The following is a 19,078-nucleotide window of genomic DNA, read 5'->3' on the forward strand; positions in this document are numbered from 1 at the left end:
CTAGTTAATATGTTATTATTTTAACAGTTTGGCTGAACTAGCATAGACAGTGGTTCTACATTATGGACAAATGTTATCTCTATTCAGATATTTCATGTAGGACGAACTAAAACATAACAGAGTTAACTTAACTAAAATTAGACATGTCCAAATGACACGATTCAAACACGTGGAACCACTGTCTATGAATGAATCATGTTCAACCAATAGTTTTTTTTTTTTGGAGTGTATGCACATTGGTGCACTGCACAAAAACTAACCATGCAGCATGTCTGAAAATGTACATCGTACATGACATCACGCATATGAGGTATGAGAAGACGGTCTCTGTGATAACTTCATTAGATTCCCCTGCTGTTCATAGATCAACCTAGCACATATAAATGTGTGCATCACACATTTAAAGACTGATTTAAATATATAATATATTAAGAAAATATATATAAATATATATAAAATTCTCTTGCAGAATCAAGTGCAGGTAAAGCGATTGTTCCAAGGGGTGAAGACTCATGGAGTTCAAACAGCCTCTCCCGTGGCTTTACTTCAAAGGTTTGTTCTCCACGGCTGTCCTCAAGGACCTACAGAAACGTTGCACTGATATGTGCAGCCAAAGATGAGCTGTTGTTGTTCATGGATCTGACTGAGATTTAAAATCCATTATAAACTGATTTTTCAGAAGAGAAGAGTTTCAGAAATATTTATTTAGTCATTTGTAAGGAACACTGTGTATTGTAAGTGCCCTGAGAACAGAAGTGACTTTAAAGCTGTGCAGTAGAAAATGATCATTCGGTCTCCCAAAATACATGATGTATTGATGCATTAATCTGGAGAATGAAAGCAGACACCGAATCAAAGTACGATTATTCCATTACACACAGCAAATATTGCATGCCATAGAGGAACTGCTATCAGGAAAGTGGTGTCAATATGCCACATTTTAGACATTCGAGGGCTTAAAACTGCAAAAAATTTGAAAATCAGCTACTGCATCCATCTTTCTTTCTTTAAAAAGTGAACAGCATCCTGGTATCCCTGATGTTCCACTGCTTTGAGTCTGGGTAATGAGGGAGGAAACAGAGCCTGGTTCAGCCTTATGATGTTGTCTTTTGAGAACTGAGGGTGGAAAATGATTGAAATTTAAAAACATGTCAGGTTATGACAAAGTCAGTTTGGAAGGAGATATATAGTGTATATACTTAAACAGTTATGCTAAAAACTTACCACAACGCTCATGTTGGCCAGTCTGAGGTGAAGCTTACTTATACCTTTATGAGCTGGGGAGATATCCTGAGGGCCGCTAAATGGGGACACCATGATTGTGCGTCCCACAGGAAGAATAGGAAGACTGTCTGTAAATCCCCCATCTATCCATTTCTGAAGAAAATTATAATTTTTAAAAGTCGGGGGTCAATAAGATTTTTCAGAAATTCTGAAAGTCACGTATGCTCCCAAACTGCATTTATTTGATAATACAATAAAAACAGTAATATTGAGAAATATTATTGCATAAAAAAAAAAAAAAAAACTATGTATTAGTTTATTTATTGCAGTTCTCTTACGAGAGCTCTCTCGTACTGCGTATTAGCTAAGACAGTACGGGAAAAGTCTCTTTTCACGAAATACTGAAGCAAAACAATTATCCTTAATTTTGTATTTTTGTAAAGCGCATTTGCAGCAGTACACAGCCATAGGCGAGACGGCTCGTTCGCTCATTGGCTTGTTCTGCGGCAACTGCACAGCCTATCGAGCGCAGGCTGATGCAACATAAGACCAATAAGCTTCTTGCCACTTCCTGCCGAAACGGGTGTGGCCCAACCTATAAAAGGAGCTCGAAAAGGCTGACTCACCTGATTTTTCATCTCTTCAGCGAAGCTCACGCATCGCTGGATCACGGAGGAAGCAAGCGCCGTCTGAGAAAGCATATCAGCAGGACAAGCCATTCTGAAGCTGCTGGCATCGCCGCCTTCCACTACCGTTCCTGCTGCGCTATCCGGCGCCTATATCCTTTATATCCTTGTATCCATATATATCCTGTGTGTGTTCGCCCTGCGACGCACACTCACAAAAAAGAGCTGCGTCTTTTTAAAGATACCCTCGTGCGGCTCGTGCAGAGCCCCGCTCAGCGAAGGAGATCGTCACGTCATCTGCGTCTCCTGTCTGGGTGAGGACCATGCAGCGCTCGCGCTCGCTGATGGCGGCTGCCCTCATTGCGAGCTACTGCCTAAGGTGACTCTGAGGACTCGCTGGGCGTCCTTCTCGAAGCCTGCATCATCCGCTGTGCCGCAGCGCCGTAAGAAGCGCCGCTCGCAGCGCCTACCAGAACCGCCTCCAACTCGGCCGAGCTTGCCGGTTCCCTCCGCTTCGCCAGCCTCCCCTGCATCGCTTCCCGATGTTCAGCGTCCGCTGCTTGCCGACGCGTCATCCGAGGAAGTGGATCTCAGGCCCGCGTCGGAGGAAGAGGACACGTGCTCTCTGCTTGCTTCGGGCAGTGAGGGTTGGGCGAGCTCCGTGGATCTCGCGCCCTCTGCTCAGAGGCCCAGCAGACGGGGGGATATCGATAAGGAGCTGATGCGTGTACTCGCTCTGGCCCCGGCGAGCCTCGGCCTCGAGTGGTCTGCACCAGCGCCCCCTTCACGTTCCCGGCTGGATGGTAGCTATCTTCCGGATGAGCGTTCTTCTTCAAGCTCAAAGCACGCCCCTTTTCTTCCTGAGCTTCACGAAGAAGTGGCGAAAGCTTGGGACGCTCCATTCTCGGCGAGAATCCGTTCATCTGTTTCGCCAGCATTCTCCACACTGGACGGTGCTAAGAACAGAGGCTACCTGTCACTTCCGCCGGTGGAACAGGCTATAGCAGCTCACCTTTGCCCGCCCTCTGCTGGACGGCGGACTAAGGTGGCGTTGCCATCCAAAGCCTGCCGCATGACGTCATCGCTGCTAGCACGGATCTTCTCTGCTGCTGGGCAGGCTGCGTCTGCGCTACACACCATGGCTACGCTGCAGATTTTCCAGGGCGATCTCCTCCGCAAGCTGGATGAGATGGGACCTGAAGCGATCTGTCTCGCGGATCTGAGGAGTGCTTCGGATCTCTCCCTCCGCGCTGCTAAGTCCACTGCACAGGCCATGGGACGGGTTATGGCTTCCGCTACGGTGGCTGAGAGGCATTTGTGGCTGACGCTTTCTGACATCAAGGAGTCTGAGCGAGCTGCGTTCCTTGACGCGCCGCTAACTCCTGCTGGCCTCTTCGGAACATCCGTCAACGAGTTTGTGGAGAGATTCACCGAGGACCAGAAAGCTTCGCAGGCGTTCAAGCACTTCTTGCCGAAGCGCTCCGGTTCTGCAGCTAGCCGCTCCAAAACGTCACGCCCACCGCCTCCTGCTGCGTCATCGCGACAGCGTCAGCAACGCAGCTCGGGACCCTGTTCTCGCTCTTCAAGCCGTCGCACCGCGCCGCGGGAGCCGCGGCAGAGGATTGCGGTGAAGCCAGAAGCCCCGAAAGCATCCTAGCACTGCTGGGAAAGCGCCGGTGTTCGAGTTCCGCTGCGGCCGAGCTCTCACCCAAGCGCGCCGCTGTTGCAGTTCCAAGAGTTGTTACTGCCTCAGTGTCCTCTGCAATGCGCAAGCCTGCACGAGTGCCCGCTTGCCTGCACACAAAAGCCGTTATCACGGCTACCCAGATGTTTCACGAAAAGAGTGTTTTTTCTGGTGTTCCGGCCACGGCCGATGGTGCTATAAATGTAGTGACGATGCCCACTCCTCAGTGCCCATCTCCACATGTAAGCACAGCCCTGCACACAGGGCCTGCGCCTATAAATACGACTCAAATCGATCGCGCACACTGCGTAGTAAGCGTGCCCACCCCTCAGTGCCCACAATTACTATGTCACACGCGTCATGTGGTTTCTGTAAAAACGAAACCCGTGCACGCTCGTCCGGCCACGGCCGATGGTGCTATAAATGCAGTGACGATGCCCACTCCTCAGTGCCCATCTCCACATGTAAGCACAGCCCTGCACACAGGGCTAGCGCACATAAGATCGACACAGATCGGTCGAGCGCGCCGCATAGTAAACGTGCCCACTTCCCAGTGCCCACATACACTATGTCACATACGGCGCGGGGCTTCTGTAAAAACGAGGCCCGTGCACGTACATTCTGCACAGGCAGACAGCGAGTTGAGAGTGGTAAATGTGCACACATGCAGCCCACAGTTACTCGCAGACATATCGAGTCCCACGGGACCTGCTCAGCCTTTCCCCAGTCGGTTAAGCGCCAGGACGGGGTCGAGGAGGAGCGATCTGCCCGCTGTGATCAGCGCGCTCCCCGCCTCAAATGCGCAGCACACCGAGCGCTGCCGTTGCCCAGTCAACAGAGCGCGCTTCGCATCCAGCCCTTAGCCATTCATGCAGATGCATGGGCAGCGCTTCCAGGGGTTTCGGATTGGGTGCTAGGCATTATACATTTTCAGCGTGCGTCGAAACTACGGTCAAAACAGAAGTAGCACACATACTTCGGGCAGAAATATCAAAACTGTTGAGCAAAGGGGCTGTAGAGCCTGTGTCTCAAGCTCAAAGCGAGGGGGGGCTGTACAGCAGATACTTTCTGGTGCCCAAGAGAGACAGGGGTCTCAGGCCCATACTGGATCTAAGACAGCTGAACAAGGCATTGATGAAACGCAGTTTCAAAATGCTTACGACCAGGAAGCTCCTCGCACAGATTCGCAGAGGGGACTGGTTCATGTCAATAGATCTGAAGGACCCGTATTTTCAAATACAGATAGCGTCAAACCACAGGCGATATTTGAGATTCGCCTTCGAGGGCCAGGCATACCAGTTTACAGTCCTGCCGTTCGGCTTGTCCGTGGCTCCTCGTACGTTTACCTCGTACGCTCCTCTCAGACTCCGAGGCATGCGAGTGCTGAATTATTTGGACGACTGGCTGGTTCTGGCCCGATCACGAGCGGAGCTCGTGGACCACAGGGCCGTTTTACTCGATCACCTCGAGAAGCTCAGCCTCAGTGTCAATTGGGCGAAGAGTTCGCTGAACCCCAGTCAGACGATTCTGTTTCTGGGTATAGTTCTGAACTCGTGTTCCATGACGGATTCAGCGCGCAGCGAGTTCTTTCAGTGTCGCTCAAACACTGTCAAAAGATGCTGGGCCTCATGGCCTCAGCATCTCCGGCTCTTATCTTATGATCTAATGATCTAATCTTATGTGTAAGAGCTTATGTGTCTCGCTCTGCTGCCTTTCGGCAGACGGAGCAGCTGTTTGTCTCGTTCAGTGGACGTTCCAAGGGAATGGCTGTTTCGAGACAGACTCTATCTAGATGGATAGTTGACACCATAGCGTTAGCTTACGCTTCCAGGGGCCTTCAGTGCCCGTTGGGCCTCAGAGCACACTCCACAAGAGGCATTGCCTCGTCGTGGGCGTGGTCTACTGGGATCTCCTTGCAGGATATATGTATGGCGGCAGGTTGGGCCTCGCCGTCTACATTCATCAGGTTCTATAACCTGGAGGATCCCGCCTTGCAAGCAAGGCTGCTGTCGGTATAGTCGAATCAGGGCCCTGAGGGGAATTCTGAGTTCACGAGCGCTATGCGCTGCCGACTGTTATATGGGCAGTATTGCGTAAGACCCGCATTGCCACATTGGTCAGGCCTTGCCTCGGCTGTGTGATGTCATATTGCCGCATCTACGGATGCTGCTAGATATGGGACGGAGGGCTTTCCCCCTTTCTGTCCTGGACTCTCTGTGAGTCCCTCAGGTGACTGTGCACTGTAAATCCTGGGCATTGCTTCAGGTTTATTGGTGTGATCCCTGCGCGCACGGCGTTTTACATTGGGTTCCCGTAGCGTCTTAGCTAAGACGCAGTACGAGAGAGCTCTCGTAAGAAAACGTACTCGGTTACTAAACGTAACCTCGCTTCTCTCTACGAGTACTGCATTCTCTGCTGTGCGTACGATTCACTCTGGTTTGCTTCGGCGATGAAATAAATCAGGTGAGTCAGCCTTTTCGAGCTCCTTTTATAGGTTGGGCCACACCCGTTTTGGCGGGAAGTGGCAAGAAGGGCGCAAAGCGCCCTTATTGGTCTGATGTTGCATCAGCCTGCGCTCGATAGGCTGTGCAGTTGCCGCAGAACAAGCCAATGAGCGAACGAGCCGTCTCGCCTATGGCTGTGTACTGCTGCAAATGCGCTTTACAAAAATACAAATTAAGGATAATTTTTTTGCTTCAGTATTTCGTGAAAAGAGACTTTTCCCGTAGCGTCTTAGCTAAGACGCAGTACTCGTTCGCTCTTCTAGAGAGAACCGAGGTTACGTTTAGTAACCGAGTACGTTTTGAGTGTCACATGATCATGAATCAGTCTAATACTGATTTGATGTTCAAGAAAAGTTAATTGTCAATGTAGAAAACAGTTGTGCTGCTTCATATCTTTGATAAATCTTTATTTAAGTTGGTATATTAACATTCTGTCAGTTTACTGTAAATTTAAGATAGGTTTGTAAAGTTCTGGCAACCGCAGCTGCCTTGTTTTTCCTTATTATTTTTGTATATATATATTTTTTTTTAACAAAATGTAAGTGGCTTACATTACAATATTTACAGCAGACATATCTCTTTCTAAATACATGATAAAAAAATAAATTATATATATATATATAAAAAATAAAAAACAAACATACAATCTTTTTGCAACAGAGATTTAAATGTATTCAACACACTTTAAAGCATTGCATAAATTGTACTAAATTAGTATGTTAAATTGAGAGCATTACAAAACATTATATAATCTCTGTGAGCCACTCCAACGATATGTATTTCTGTCTGGATTCTACGAGTGTTCATCATGTTAAAATAATACTGTAGAACTGATATTTTCCCACGACTACACGCTTGAACTTCACCAAACTGCATTGGCTGTAAATACCACAGCATTTGGCTGCTAATAGTTTTATCAGACCTCTGTCAGTGAAGAGAACAAACAGAACTAGAGAGTTGGTCTGCTCATTCATCTAAATAAACTCAAACAGTCTGAATCTAAACAGCAGTTCTCAGCAGAGACATATAAGTACTGGAGCCAAGAGAGTTGGTCGCAAGACACCATTACCTGCCCTTGGAACTCCACTGGCTTCACTCCAGCATAGACAGGCACGAAGCAGCTGGCCAAGAGCACCTTTAAAAACAATAGTCACAAAACATCAGGAGAATGGACAGACAGAGGACTATTAGGTTATAACAGTACATGACTTATAAGAGTGCCTGTAATAAAAAAAAAAAAAAATCTAGTTTCACACACATTAAAACTTATGGTGCAAACATTGCCATACATATTAACAACACATTTTCCTTACACCTTGAATGCAAGTGTGTGTACTGCCAAACATGTTTTATATACACTACTGTCCAAAATCATGAGGTCAGTAAGATTTTTCATTGTCTCTCATGCTTATCAAGTCTGTGATTTTAGAAAATAAAGTCAAAACAGTAATACTGTGAAATATAACAACGTAAAATAATGCTAAGATAAATAATATATTTTGTATAGTAATTTAATGCATTAAAATGTACTTTATTCCTGTGATGCAAAGCTGAATTTTCAGCAGCCATTACTCCAGTATTCAGTGTCACATAATCCTTCAAAAATCATTTTAATATGCTCATTTGCTGCTCAAGAAACATTTCTGATTATCAATGATGAAAACAATTGTGCTGCTTCTTTTTGATCATAAAGAAGGAAAAAGAAGCCAAAAATGTAGTTTGTATCATCATGCTAGATGGACTACTGAAGCACCAGTGCAATTCATTCTTTATTTCAGATGGGAATGAATTAATGAACTCAGCAGTGATTTTCCACAGCAATAACTCGGTCCAGTGACAGCACTTATGATGTGTTTAATTGAAAAGACAAGTTCTCTTTGGGTTGAGGGCATTGCTCTGCTAGTTGAAAGACAAATCACTGTCCATTGACCCCAGGCTGGAATACCTTAATGAGATCTTCCCTTGAGGTGAAGCTGGACACCATGCAGTTCTTGCGCGTCTTTGAGTGTGTTATTGAAACATGGAGGCGTTCATTGGCTAACTGGTGGGCATTGGGCGGGAGAATCTCTTCAATACCCTCCCTAGAGGAAAACCAAAGGACAGATGCTCATTTGTTGTGTTTGCATAATTAACAACCTCAGTGAAAACCATTTTCCCTCAACATTATGTCATAATTACACAATCTGTAGGCCGAACCACTGAGGTAATGCAGGAGAAATAATGAAAGAGAAATCCACTCAATGTTTCATTTCAAGGATATTTCCTCAAAATGTATGAAGTCTGCTATTCGCTTCAAGTGGTGTGTTAAGATTATCAAAAGCCTTCAGAGGTTTGTGCACATCACAGATATTATTTCCTTCAACAGAAAGAGAAAAAAATCTAGTTTCATATCATGCCAGCAGTATCTGTGATTTCACAAGTACTAAGGAGGTGGCACATTATAACATCAGAATGGCACTATCTTCAGATCATTCAAACCTCATCCTACCAGAGCCAAGAACAGTTCTTTCCTATAGATTTCAACAGCTGCCAGAGGCTGGAAGTGGACTACACAGAGTATTCTTCCATCTTAAGCAATAATACATTGTAAAATGACACTGCTTACCCACCTGTCACTGTGCATCAACCCAGTATTGCAAGACATTTCACTAAAACAGTGAAATAAGTTGAGGCTCCAGCATTTGGTTAAAATGCAATCATGATTACGATTACATTAATCTTCATATTAAACACTGCAACAGATATTTATCATTCAGTTTAGCACTTAAATGTGGCAATTTATATGAATTAAATTGATCATTTATTTATATGTATTATGTATATTAAACAAATATATGGTAATTTATTATATTTATTCACTTGAGTATTACGTTATCATATCTAAAACTCCTCTAATATGCATGCCTCAAGTGGTGACTATGTTTGGTGTTGCAGATTCTTTCAAATGAACGCAATTTCTCAAGTGAACTTTAACAGATATCCCTACTGCAGTCTACAAACGATCACAGTCAAATTTAAAGGATTAGTTCACTTCCAGTATAAATAAAAATCCTGATAAATTACTCACCCCATGTCAACTGAGATATTTATGCCTTTTTGTCTTCAGTCGCGAATAAATTATGTTTTTTTTGAGGAAAACATTCCAGAATTTTTCTCCATATAATGGACTTCAATGGGAACCAATGGGCTGAAGGTCCAAACTGCAGTTCCAGCGCAGCTTCAAAGTGCTCTCCAGCCAAGGAATACGGGTCTTATCTAGCGAAATGATCAGTCATTTTCTGAAAAAAAAAAAAAAAAAATAAAATAAATCCTGGAATGTTTTGCTCGAAAACCTTAATTTCTTTGCGACTGAAGACATGACCATTTTGGATGACATGGGGGTGACTAAATCATCAGGAAATTTTATTCTGGAAGAGAATTAATCCTTTAACTGAACTTGAGCAATTTTGCAAAGAAGAGTGGACAAATATTGCAAAGTCTAGATGTCCAAAATCAATAAGAGGCATATCCCAGCAGACTAAAGGCTGTACTTAAAGCAAAAGGTGGTTCAACAAAATACTGACACAAGGGGGTGATCCCTTTTCCAACTCATTGATTCTTTTTTTTTTAGTTTTTTCATGTTGGTGTTACATCTTCCACTTGGATGTTATGAGTTCCACTGAGTAAATACAGCTGGATAAAACAAAAACTGTGTCTGTCTTCATTTTAGACTACAAAGCAACAAAATGTGATTATATTAAATGGGGTCATTCTTTTCTATACCCACTGTATGTAGCTGTATAAGAGTCCCAACTCTTGCTGCAGAAAACATCCCCCTAACCAGATGCACAGCTTTGGCCAGGGGTTAGGACGAATCTAAGGGTCCACACACTTTTGGGGTCCCCAGAGATCTGTTAGCAGTAAAAGTACTAGTAGTAATGCAATAAAAAAAAAAATAATTGTATCTACCTGATAGTTACAAATAAAACAAAATGATTATTGTTATTACGGCTGTAAACTGTTATTAGAGACGTCTTCGAATTTGACGAAGATGTATAAGTCCAGTCATCAAAATAGTTATGGAACGGAAGCAAATGGAAAATGTAGCTAGTTTACACTCAAAGTGGATTGGTCTCTCTAACTGAATCCCAATTCATCGGTCATCCAACACAACTTCTCTGTTCCCAAGGGTTACAATGAGTAACAGAGATGTTTTCAGTTATATGACTGGCTCAAAGACCTGGTGGGCAAAACAGCCATAGAATTGCAGCACAAGCTTGCCAATTTTCTATTAGAAAGTCAGGATTAACATTTTAATCTATTTTAATAGTAGAATAGAATTTATATTTTCATCTAAATAGAAAAATTAAAATGAATGAAAATTAATTTTATTGATAGCACGTATACATAAATATTTATGCTATATAACTGCTGTCACAACATCATAATATATATTTATCGGATAAATTGGTTAAAGGGACAGTCTTAAGGAATTGTACATTCCTACAAATGTGTGTGCATTTTAGGAAATAGAGCTTCATGTAAAAATTTGATTTACATCTTTTGATACTTTATGGTATCCTCATCAATCATAATTCCATTGAAAGAAAGCAATCAGTACATTATTATACAATTATTATTTGACGTTCGACCGAATAAAGTCATACAATGACTTAATAATTAAATGATTTTTTTGAAGAGTTGAGTTTTTCTATTTGTTCTGCCTTCATACTTAGTTTATAAGGTTTGTTTATATGATACCTGTGAGATTAAATCAATTTCTATAATAATACAGGCAGAAGAACACCCACTCTCTTCAGCAAGACTGATGCTTCACAGCAATTAAAAATAAAGCTGCCACAATGCCAATTTGAAGACACAGGACACCCACGAAGCACTTTAATTATTTCACAAATCCATTTTATTTAAAATTCACTGCATTGATAACAGGGAACACATCAAAGCATGACAACAGCAACAGAAATTTTGAGTTAATTATTCATTTTGATCCAGCCCCAGTACAATCTATCGCAATATTCAAACACCATTTTGAAATTGAAGTTGAAAAAAGCCTTCTGGGGTTAATTTCAACCCACTGAATAATTTTTTGTTCGATAAAAAGATTATGTCAGAGAGCTGCATTTACCTCAGTTCAAGCATAAAGTCATATCCTGGTGTCACGGCTCCAAACCTCTGATTCCTTACATTACTGGCAAACCTGTAGGTGAATTCCTTACAATGCTGTGAAAACACAAATCCAGAACTTATAAAGAGCTTACTCAGTTTGTGTATATGAGCCCTGGTGATGCAACTGTGAGAAATCTGTATTTTCTGTGGATCTGTTGGCTTGACAGGGAACACATCAATCTGTGTAACATACAGGTCAGTCTGTTTATAAAGCATTATGAGGAACACTGCTGTTATGCAGTGTCTTTTCAGCTCTGTAATTTTAATGATAATTAAAGCTGCAAGCAGCATTTACCGGGGTTTGAGCATTTACCAGGGCTTAAAATGTGTTATGGTTTTAAGGTCTAGGCCAACCTGGATGTATGGCTGACAGTAGAACACATCTAAAATGTAGAATAGGCTCACACACATACAAACACACACATACAAATTAAATGGTTAAACTATTATATTAATCATTAAGCATGCTTACACACACATACAAACATACAGAGACTGTCTTCTCTTTTTAAGTTTGTATGTCATTGGCAGGTTTCATTGTAATCATAATCTGGCATAATTGTAAAAACTAATATTTAAACAAAATGCTAAACTTTACTAACTTTACTTACTACTTTAATAACTAAATGTTATTTCAGTGATGTTAAAATGTGTACAAGCAAAAAAATGAAAAGTACAGATTTTTGTTAATTTAATGAGCCCTTTAGTGGTCTTCCACTGCTAGTGGTTATGAATGCAATTTCTCATACAACACTGTGTTTTTAAGCTTTATCACTATTATAGTGAGGTTTTTTGGCCAATCTCCCTAAATATATGCATGCTTGTTTAGAATGTATGCACATTTAAGGTATGTTTGAATAAATGAGTTTTTTTGGCAGTTTGAAGCCATTTAGAACAGAAATATTGTTTTATTGAAGTCTTATGAACAATTATAGCACCACATATAGTCCAATCCCCATGAAACTCTGCATGCTTGTTAAGGGTCATCTGCCACATGTTTTCACCAAGTTTCATAAAGTTTTGACCATTCGTTTTGGTTTTATAGGCTTTGGGGTATGTTTGGCCACTCCCCTTTTCTAAATGAGCCCTTATAGCTAACCAAAAGACAAAATTCATAATTTTCTTCGATAATTATTCATCTAGAGAGTCCACAGAATATTACTGCAGTGGTTTGGTTCTGATCGGGCGGAAAGTCCAGGACAAGTTTGCAAAAGTATGTTTTTGACATATTTGTGAATGTTTAATGAATTATTTGATTGACAGATTCCCTCCAGAAGGCAAAGTTGTTCACAAACAGGATATCTGTCATATGATATGAAGATCTAGTGTTTTTGTGAATGTATGAACATGTTCTAAAAATTGAGTTCTTTTTCTATTGAAAATGTGTGTTTTTGAGACATTTTCAACTGTTATAGCACCACCTATGGACCGATCTCCATAAAACTTTGCATACTTGTTAAGAGTCATCTGTCATATGTTTTCACCAAGTTTCATAAAGTTTTGACTATTTGTTTTGGTTTTATAGGCTTTGGGGTATATTTGGCTAATCCACTTTTCTAAATGATCCGTTTCAAGCTAACCAATTGATCTAGAGAGTCCACAGAACATTACTGCAGTGGTTTGGTTCCCATCGGGCAAAAAACCTAGGACTAGTTCGCAAAATTATGTTTTTGACATTTGTGAATAATTAATTAATTTGATTGACAGCAATGGTTCTTGAGGCAAAGTTGTGCATTATGAGGAGATCTATCAAATGATATGCATATTGTGTGGATATGTGAAACACCACGTGATTACAGAGCCAAAAATCTCGTTAGCGCAAACTAGTGTCCGATTTCTTTCAAAATTCCTACAGACCTTTAGGGCCATTGGTGGAACACGCCCACCAAGTTTCGTTCCGATTGACCTCCTTTAACCCTGTCAAAAAGGTGTTTAAACTTGTTTGGCCAATGGCGGCCATGTTTTTGAGATACGCAAATGTCCTCATAGGTACTTGTGTCCCTTCAGACAAAGACACTGCATACCAATTTTCAACTTGATCTGACCAACGATTGCAGAGTTATAGCCATTTATGTGTTTTTTTCTATCTTATAGCGCCCCCAAGTGGCAGAGGTGCGCATTAATGTGCATGCAATTAAAGAAAAATTACTGAAGCACAATTTCTATTCCAACCCTTTAACCCTATTTTGGATCTCTGCTTGCGATCAGATCATTTTAAGCCGCTAAACTCCGGGAAAGTCATAAGTCCAGTGATCAAGTAAGCAAATGCATTCACGGTACAACACAGCGCTTATATAAAGGAAACCAGGCTGATTACAACAGAGATTGCAAACGAAACGTGCGTTGCTTTTTTCATTCCAGCATGTGTCGCTTTTAAACACAAGCTCTATCATATTCTGTGATTGTCTCTGAAGAGCGCGAGCCCTCACACGTCACAATGTGTGAAGTACAGACTGAACGAATTGTCAACACATCCTGGACTGGATAATTAGTGTCTTGCTAGTAAAGTTTTGATGGATGAAGACTGCAGTCAAGGTAATGATGATTGCGGTGGCATACAGGAGTCGTAGAGTAAGCACGCATGAGTCCGTTATAATAATGCGTGTATGTGTGCTCTTGATGCACTGATCCCACATTGTATTTATGCACAGGCACAGACATACCTGTACATTCACGTTGTTTCCACGCACATTCACAATATTGTTTTTAACTTTTCGGTAAACAAAGGGGATTTACTATTAAAAATAAAACATGGAAGAAATGTTGTGTGATTAAACCTAAAAAAAAATAATGTGTGATTTTTTTTTTTTTTTAGTAGTAGGCTATGTACATTCTGCTGAACAATAGTCTTTAACCAGACTTTAATTTTGACGGGTTGGCAGGTTGACGCACGCTTCAGTTTGTGTGATAAAAAACTTGTGCTTCTGCTTCATTCATTAACAGAGACACGCAGAACATGCAGGATTCATATTTATATAGACTGTTCCGGCTTAATAATTACAGATATTAGTCCATATCGTGATTTGATGTAAGTGCAAAGACCTATTTTTGATTAATTCATTCAAAATTTGGCAAATTCCATGCCATTCCGCGTTAAACTGTAAAATCCGTGATTCCCTGCGCGTTTTCTGCATCACGGAAATCATAGGGCCCTAGTTGTGGTATGTCAGCTGTATCTTGCAATGGACACACGCCACGACGTTCTCTTTACGTTTGCCCGCGCCCTCAAATCGAAACACTGCTGACTCCTTGCAGTATGAGATTTCGGACTCAGCGCTTGTGTCTCCTTCCGCATGGTGGGTGACGTAAACGCGTTGTGTCACATTAAAAAATCATTGCGAAAGAACCTGACGTGAGATTTAAAATAAATTAAAAGAGGCTTCGAGGCAGAGGAATTTGCCTCTATCATTTTTTGTAATCGAGTTACTCAAGGAATTGTTTCAGCCCTAATATATATATATATATATATATTAAATATATGTAAAATATGTAAAAACAATGAAACGGTGATAAAAGACTGGAAGCATAAAGGGGTCATATGATGCGACTTCCATTTTTGCAAAAGCAAAGTGCAAAAGTGCAAAAGCACTTTATTTGGCCTTCCGAAAGTAGATGTATTTAGGAATCTTTAAGATTAACATTACTTACAACAGAACAGCAACGCATTTTATAGACAAACCGTTTTATGAACCTAGGAGAGGAGGTTATTCTGATTTGTTACGACAATCTAGTGCTTCTGAATCAGCTACTCTAAGTATGTTTTTTTTTTTTTATTAGTTTAGGTTTTTGCTATAGACTGTTCAAATGCAGAGTTTTGCGAGTCGTGTGTGTGTGTGTGTGTGTGTGTGTGTGTGAGAGAGAGAGAGAGAGAGAGAGAGAGAGATGTCACACAGTGGAGTCAGCGGTCTTAACCGTCTGTGGCTTGTGTAGGCTACTGCTTCATCATTGTGTCTGTCACATGAATCTATTCCCCTCTGGGGCCTGAACTGATGGTAAAACTTAGGACATTATTAACTGTTTTTACATTTATTTTAAAATATGAAGCTTGCGATTATGGAAAGGGGCATTACATTTCTGACAGTGCTTGCAGTTTTTCGGCCAATCACAATGCACTGGGTTAGATGGCCAATCAGAGCAGACTGTCAATATAAAATCTTGTCAATATTTAAGTATCGGAGTATCTGAGACTTTTGGCGAAAGTAAAGACTTTTCTTTCTTTCAATGATCTCGAGAAAGTCATTCATGCCTTAATTTTTTCATGTCTTGACTATTGTAACTATCTTTATCTAGGAGTCAGTCAGACAGCACTTCAGCGCTTGCAGGCAGTCCAGAACGCGGATGCTAGACTAATGACAAGTACACGCAAGCATGAACATATTACACCAATTTTATTGTCGCTCAAGTGGTTGCTGGTTTGTTTCAGAATTGAATACAAACTTTTTTTTTTTGTTTTAAATCATTAAATGGACTTGCTCCAACATACCTTGCTGGCTTATTAAAACGACACACATCTGCTTGATCTCTTAGGTCCTCTGATCAACTGCTCTTAACAATACCCAGATCCATACTGAAACTTAGGGGTGATCAGGCTTTCTCAATTGCTGCACCTAAACTGTGGAACATATTACCTCTGCATACCAGAATGGCTCCATCAATAGCTATTTTAAAGCTCACTTAAAATCTCATTTACAACCCGAATTCCGGAAAAGTTGGGACGTTTTTTAAATTTTAATAAAATGAAAACTAAAGGAATTTCAAATCACATGAGCCAATATTTTATTCACACTAGAACATGGATAACGCAGAAAATGTTTAAACTGAGAAATTTTAAACTTTTATCCACTTAATTAGCTCATTTAAAATTTAATGCCTGCTACAGGTCTCAAAAAAGTTGGCACGGGGGCAACAAATGGCTAAAAAAGCAAGCAGTTTTGAAAAGATTCAGCTGGGAGAACATCTAGTGATTAATTAAGTTAATTGATATCAGGTCTGTAACATGATTAGCTATAAAAGCTTTGTCTTAGAGAAGCAGAGTCTCTCAGAAGTAAAGATGGGCAGAGGCTCTCCAATCTGTGAAAGACTGCGTAAAAAAATTGTGGAAAACTTTAAAAACAATGTTCCTCAACGTCAAATTGCAAAGGCTTTGCAAATCTCATCATCTACAGTGCATAACATCATCAAAAGATTCAGAGAAACTGGAGAAATCTCTGTGCGTAAGGGACAAGGCCGGAGACCTTTATTGGATGCCCGTGGTCTTCGGGCTCTCAGACGACACTGCATCACTCATCGGCATGATTGTGTCAATGACATTACTAAATGGGCCCAAGAATACTTTCAGAAACCACTGTCGGTAAACACAATCCGCCGTGCCATCAGCAGATGCCAACTAAAGCTCTATCATGCAAAAAGGAAGCCATATGTGAACATGGTCCAGAAGCGCCGTCGTGTCCTGTGGGCCAAGGCTCATTTAAAATGGACTATTTCAAAGTGGAATAGTGTTTTATGGTCAGACGAGTCCAAATTTGACATTCTTGTTGGAAATCACGGACGCAGTGTCCTCCGGGCTAAAGAGGAGGGAGACCTTCCAGCATGTTATCAGCGTTCAGTTCAAAAGCCAGCATCTCTGATGGTATGGGGGTGCATAAGTGCATACGGTATGGGCAGCTTGCATGTTTTGGAAGGCTCTGTGAATGCTGAAAGGTATATAAAGGTTTTAGAGCAACATATGCTTCCCTCCAAACAACGTCTATTTCAGGGAAGGCCTTGTTTATTTCAGCAGGACAATGCAAAACCACATACTGCAGCTATAACAACAGCATGGCTTCGTCGTAGAAGAGTCCGGGTGCTAACCTGGCCTGCCTGCAGTCCAGATCTTTCACCTATAGAGAACATTTGGCGCATCATTAAACGAAAAATACGTCAAAGACGACCACGAACTCTTCAGCAGCTGGAAATCTATATAAGGCAAGAATGGGACCAAATTCCAACAGCAAAACTCCAGCAACTCATAGCCTCAATGCCCAGACGTCTTCAAACTGTTTTGAAAAGAAAAGGAGATGCTACACCATGGTAAACATGCCCCGTCCCAACTATTTTGAGACCTGTAGCAGAAATCAAAATTGAAATGAGCTCATTTTGTGCATAAAATTGTAAACTTTCTCAGTTTAAACATTTGCTGTGTTATCTATGTTCTATTGTGAATAAAATATTGGCTCATGTGATTTGAAAGTCTTTTAGTTTTCATTTTATTAAAATTTAAAAAACGTCCCAACTTTTCGGGAATTCGGGTTGTATTATCCCATGATTTTAACCTTGATTAGGTCTGGAGGCATGTCGTGGACTGATTGTTTATGTATGTTATTTTTGTTGGTTGTTTTATGTTTTATTGGTTTTAGATCGAAGTTTACTGTACAGCACTTTGGGCAACTGCTGTTGTATAATTTAAACAAACAAACAAAGTATCTCAGTTCAGCCCTAAAATACTAATCAATTATCATATTTAATATTTACCAGTCAATCTAAAAACCAGCAGCTGTTTCCTATTTGTCAGCAAGAAAAGTCATTTTCAAATATAATACAATTAAGGTTGATGCTTTTTTTTTTCTTTTACACTTTTACAGGTCAGAATAAGGTTATATTTTTGTATGTATCTGAATGGCTTTACCTGTAGTTTATCAGGAGCAGTGATCAGTATTGTGGCCACTAAAGCACCAGCTGAAGCTCCAGCACAGGCTTTTAAACACGACAGCAGCTTATCTCCGTGTCTCAGTAACGCCTCTGTTACTCCCAGATGATATGCTCCTAAAAATCCAGCCGCAGCAAACGATACATTCAACACCGTCATACCTGTAATCTGATGAGAGATATTTTAACTTTGGAGAAGTTAAAAGATTAAAAGTTATATCTCTGTGTTGTTTGGCTTGGATAGAGACACAAAGTTCAGTCCATCATCACTTGTACCCTTGATATATGAAGAAGTATACGACCAACGTTACACTTTAAATATCTTCATGACGCGTCAGGTTTGATAAACTAAAGACATTTAGTAAGGTGTCAAAATAAGCACTTAATTAGTTATCTGCCTAATTAAATCGTTTAATGTTACTTACGTCACATATAACTCGTCTTCTTCTTCTTCTTCTTGTACGATTTAATGACGTAACATGTCGTTCTTGATTTCAGGGCACGAGTTTTGTTTGACAACACAACACAGCAAAGAACATGTGCACCCAGTTTCCGAGTTGAGACGTTTCAAAATAAAAGTCACGTGTTACGTTATACTGTCAGCTGGTCATTTTGTGCAGATTTTGTGCACCACCCTTTCGAAAGGCGTTACTTACATTAGGAAATTTAACCTTTAGTTAGCTTGTAGTATTTTATCTGGTATCATTTTAATCATAACTATCATAAATAACCATAATCATAAATAATAATGGAATCTAATAAATTATATATTTTAACAAGAAAATAATATATATTATTTACATATACATGTATATAATGTGTACATGTCTGCCATGTTTCCTCATGACCTTGTTTTCCCGTGTGTTTGATTAGTCTTTTAATTCACCTGGTGTTCATCAATTATCTCATTATTTCCCTCATTTAGTTTTTTTGTATAAGTCCACCCTGTTTTGTTCAGTTATTTGTCCTGTCTTGTCTGTAGAGTAGATGTGTTCCCTGTATTTATACCCATCTTCTGTGGATTATTGAATTAACAACTGTTTTATTTTACTCTTGGTGAGCTACTATTCAGCCACTTGTAAAATTATAATAATTATTATTACTGTTCAGTAATATATAATGAAAAATACCTTTAAAAATGTAAAATAGCCTAAATGGTGACACATAATGGATTAAATGTCAGGTAGACA

At 40.8% G+C, this 19,078-nt stretch overlaps 1 protein-coding gene across 1 annotated transcript; it reads right to left on the bottom strand.

The window, feature by feature from the left end:
• Nucleotides 1–686: 686 nt before the first annotated feature.
• On the bottom strand, nucleotides 687–18,458 carry pnpla4 (patatin-like phospholipase domain containing 4). The gene is made up of 7 exons (XM_059551578.1): nucleotides 18,314–18,458; nucleotides 17,869–18,057; nucleotides 11,164–11,258; nucleotides 7,984–8,119; nucleotides 7,108–7,173; nucleotides 1,225–1,377; nucleotides 687–1,116 (listed from the first exon to the last, which is right to left on the bottom strand). Exons 2-7 carry the CDS (start codon nucleotides 18,046–18,048, stop codon nucleotides 985–987), a joined length of 762 nt encoding a protein of 253 aa, XP_059407561.1. The 5' UTR covers nucleotides 18,049–18,057; nucleotides 18,314–18,458; the 3' UTR covers nucleotides 687–984.
• Between the last annotated feature and the right edge of the window lie 620 nt (nucleotides 18,459–19,078).

This window comes from Carassius carassius, chromosome 6 (genome assembly GCF_963082965.1).
Source record: "Carassius carassius chromosome 6, fCarCar2.1, whole genome shotgun sequence".
Taxonomy (NCBI): Eukaryota; Metazoa; Chordata; class Actinopteri; order Cypriniformes; family Cyprinidae; genus Carassius; species Carassius carassius.

Bases quoted from the DNA above. Each gene is read 5' to 3' on its own strand.
- pnpla4 (XM_059551578.1), bottom strand. From the start codon at position 18,048: ATGACGGTGTTGAATGTATCGTTTGCTGCGGCTGGATTTTTAGGAGCA. The intron at 8,120-11,163 runs GTAAATGCAGCT...GTTTTCCTCTAG, and splicing joins GACTTTATGCTTGAACTGAG to GGAGGGTATTGAAGAGATTC. The intron at 1,117-1,224 runs GTAAGTTTTTAG...TTCCACCCTCAG, and splicing joins TGGCCAACATGAGCGTTGTG to TTCTCAAAAGACAACATCAT.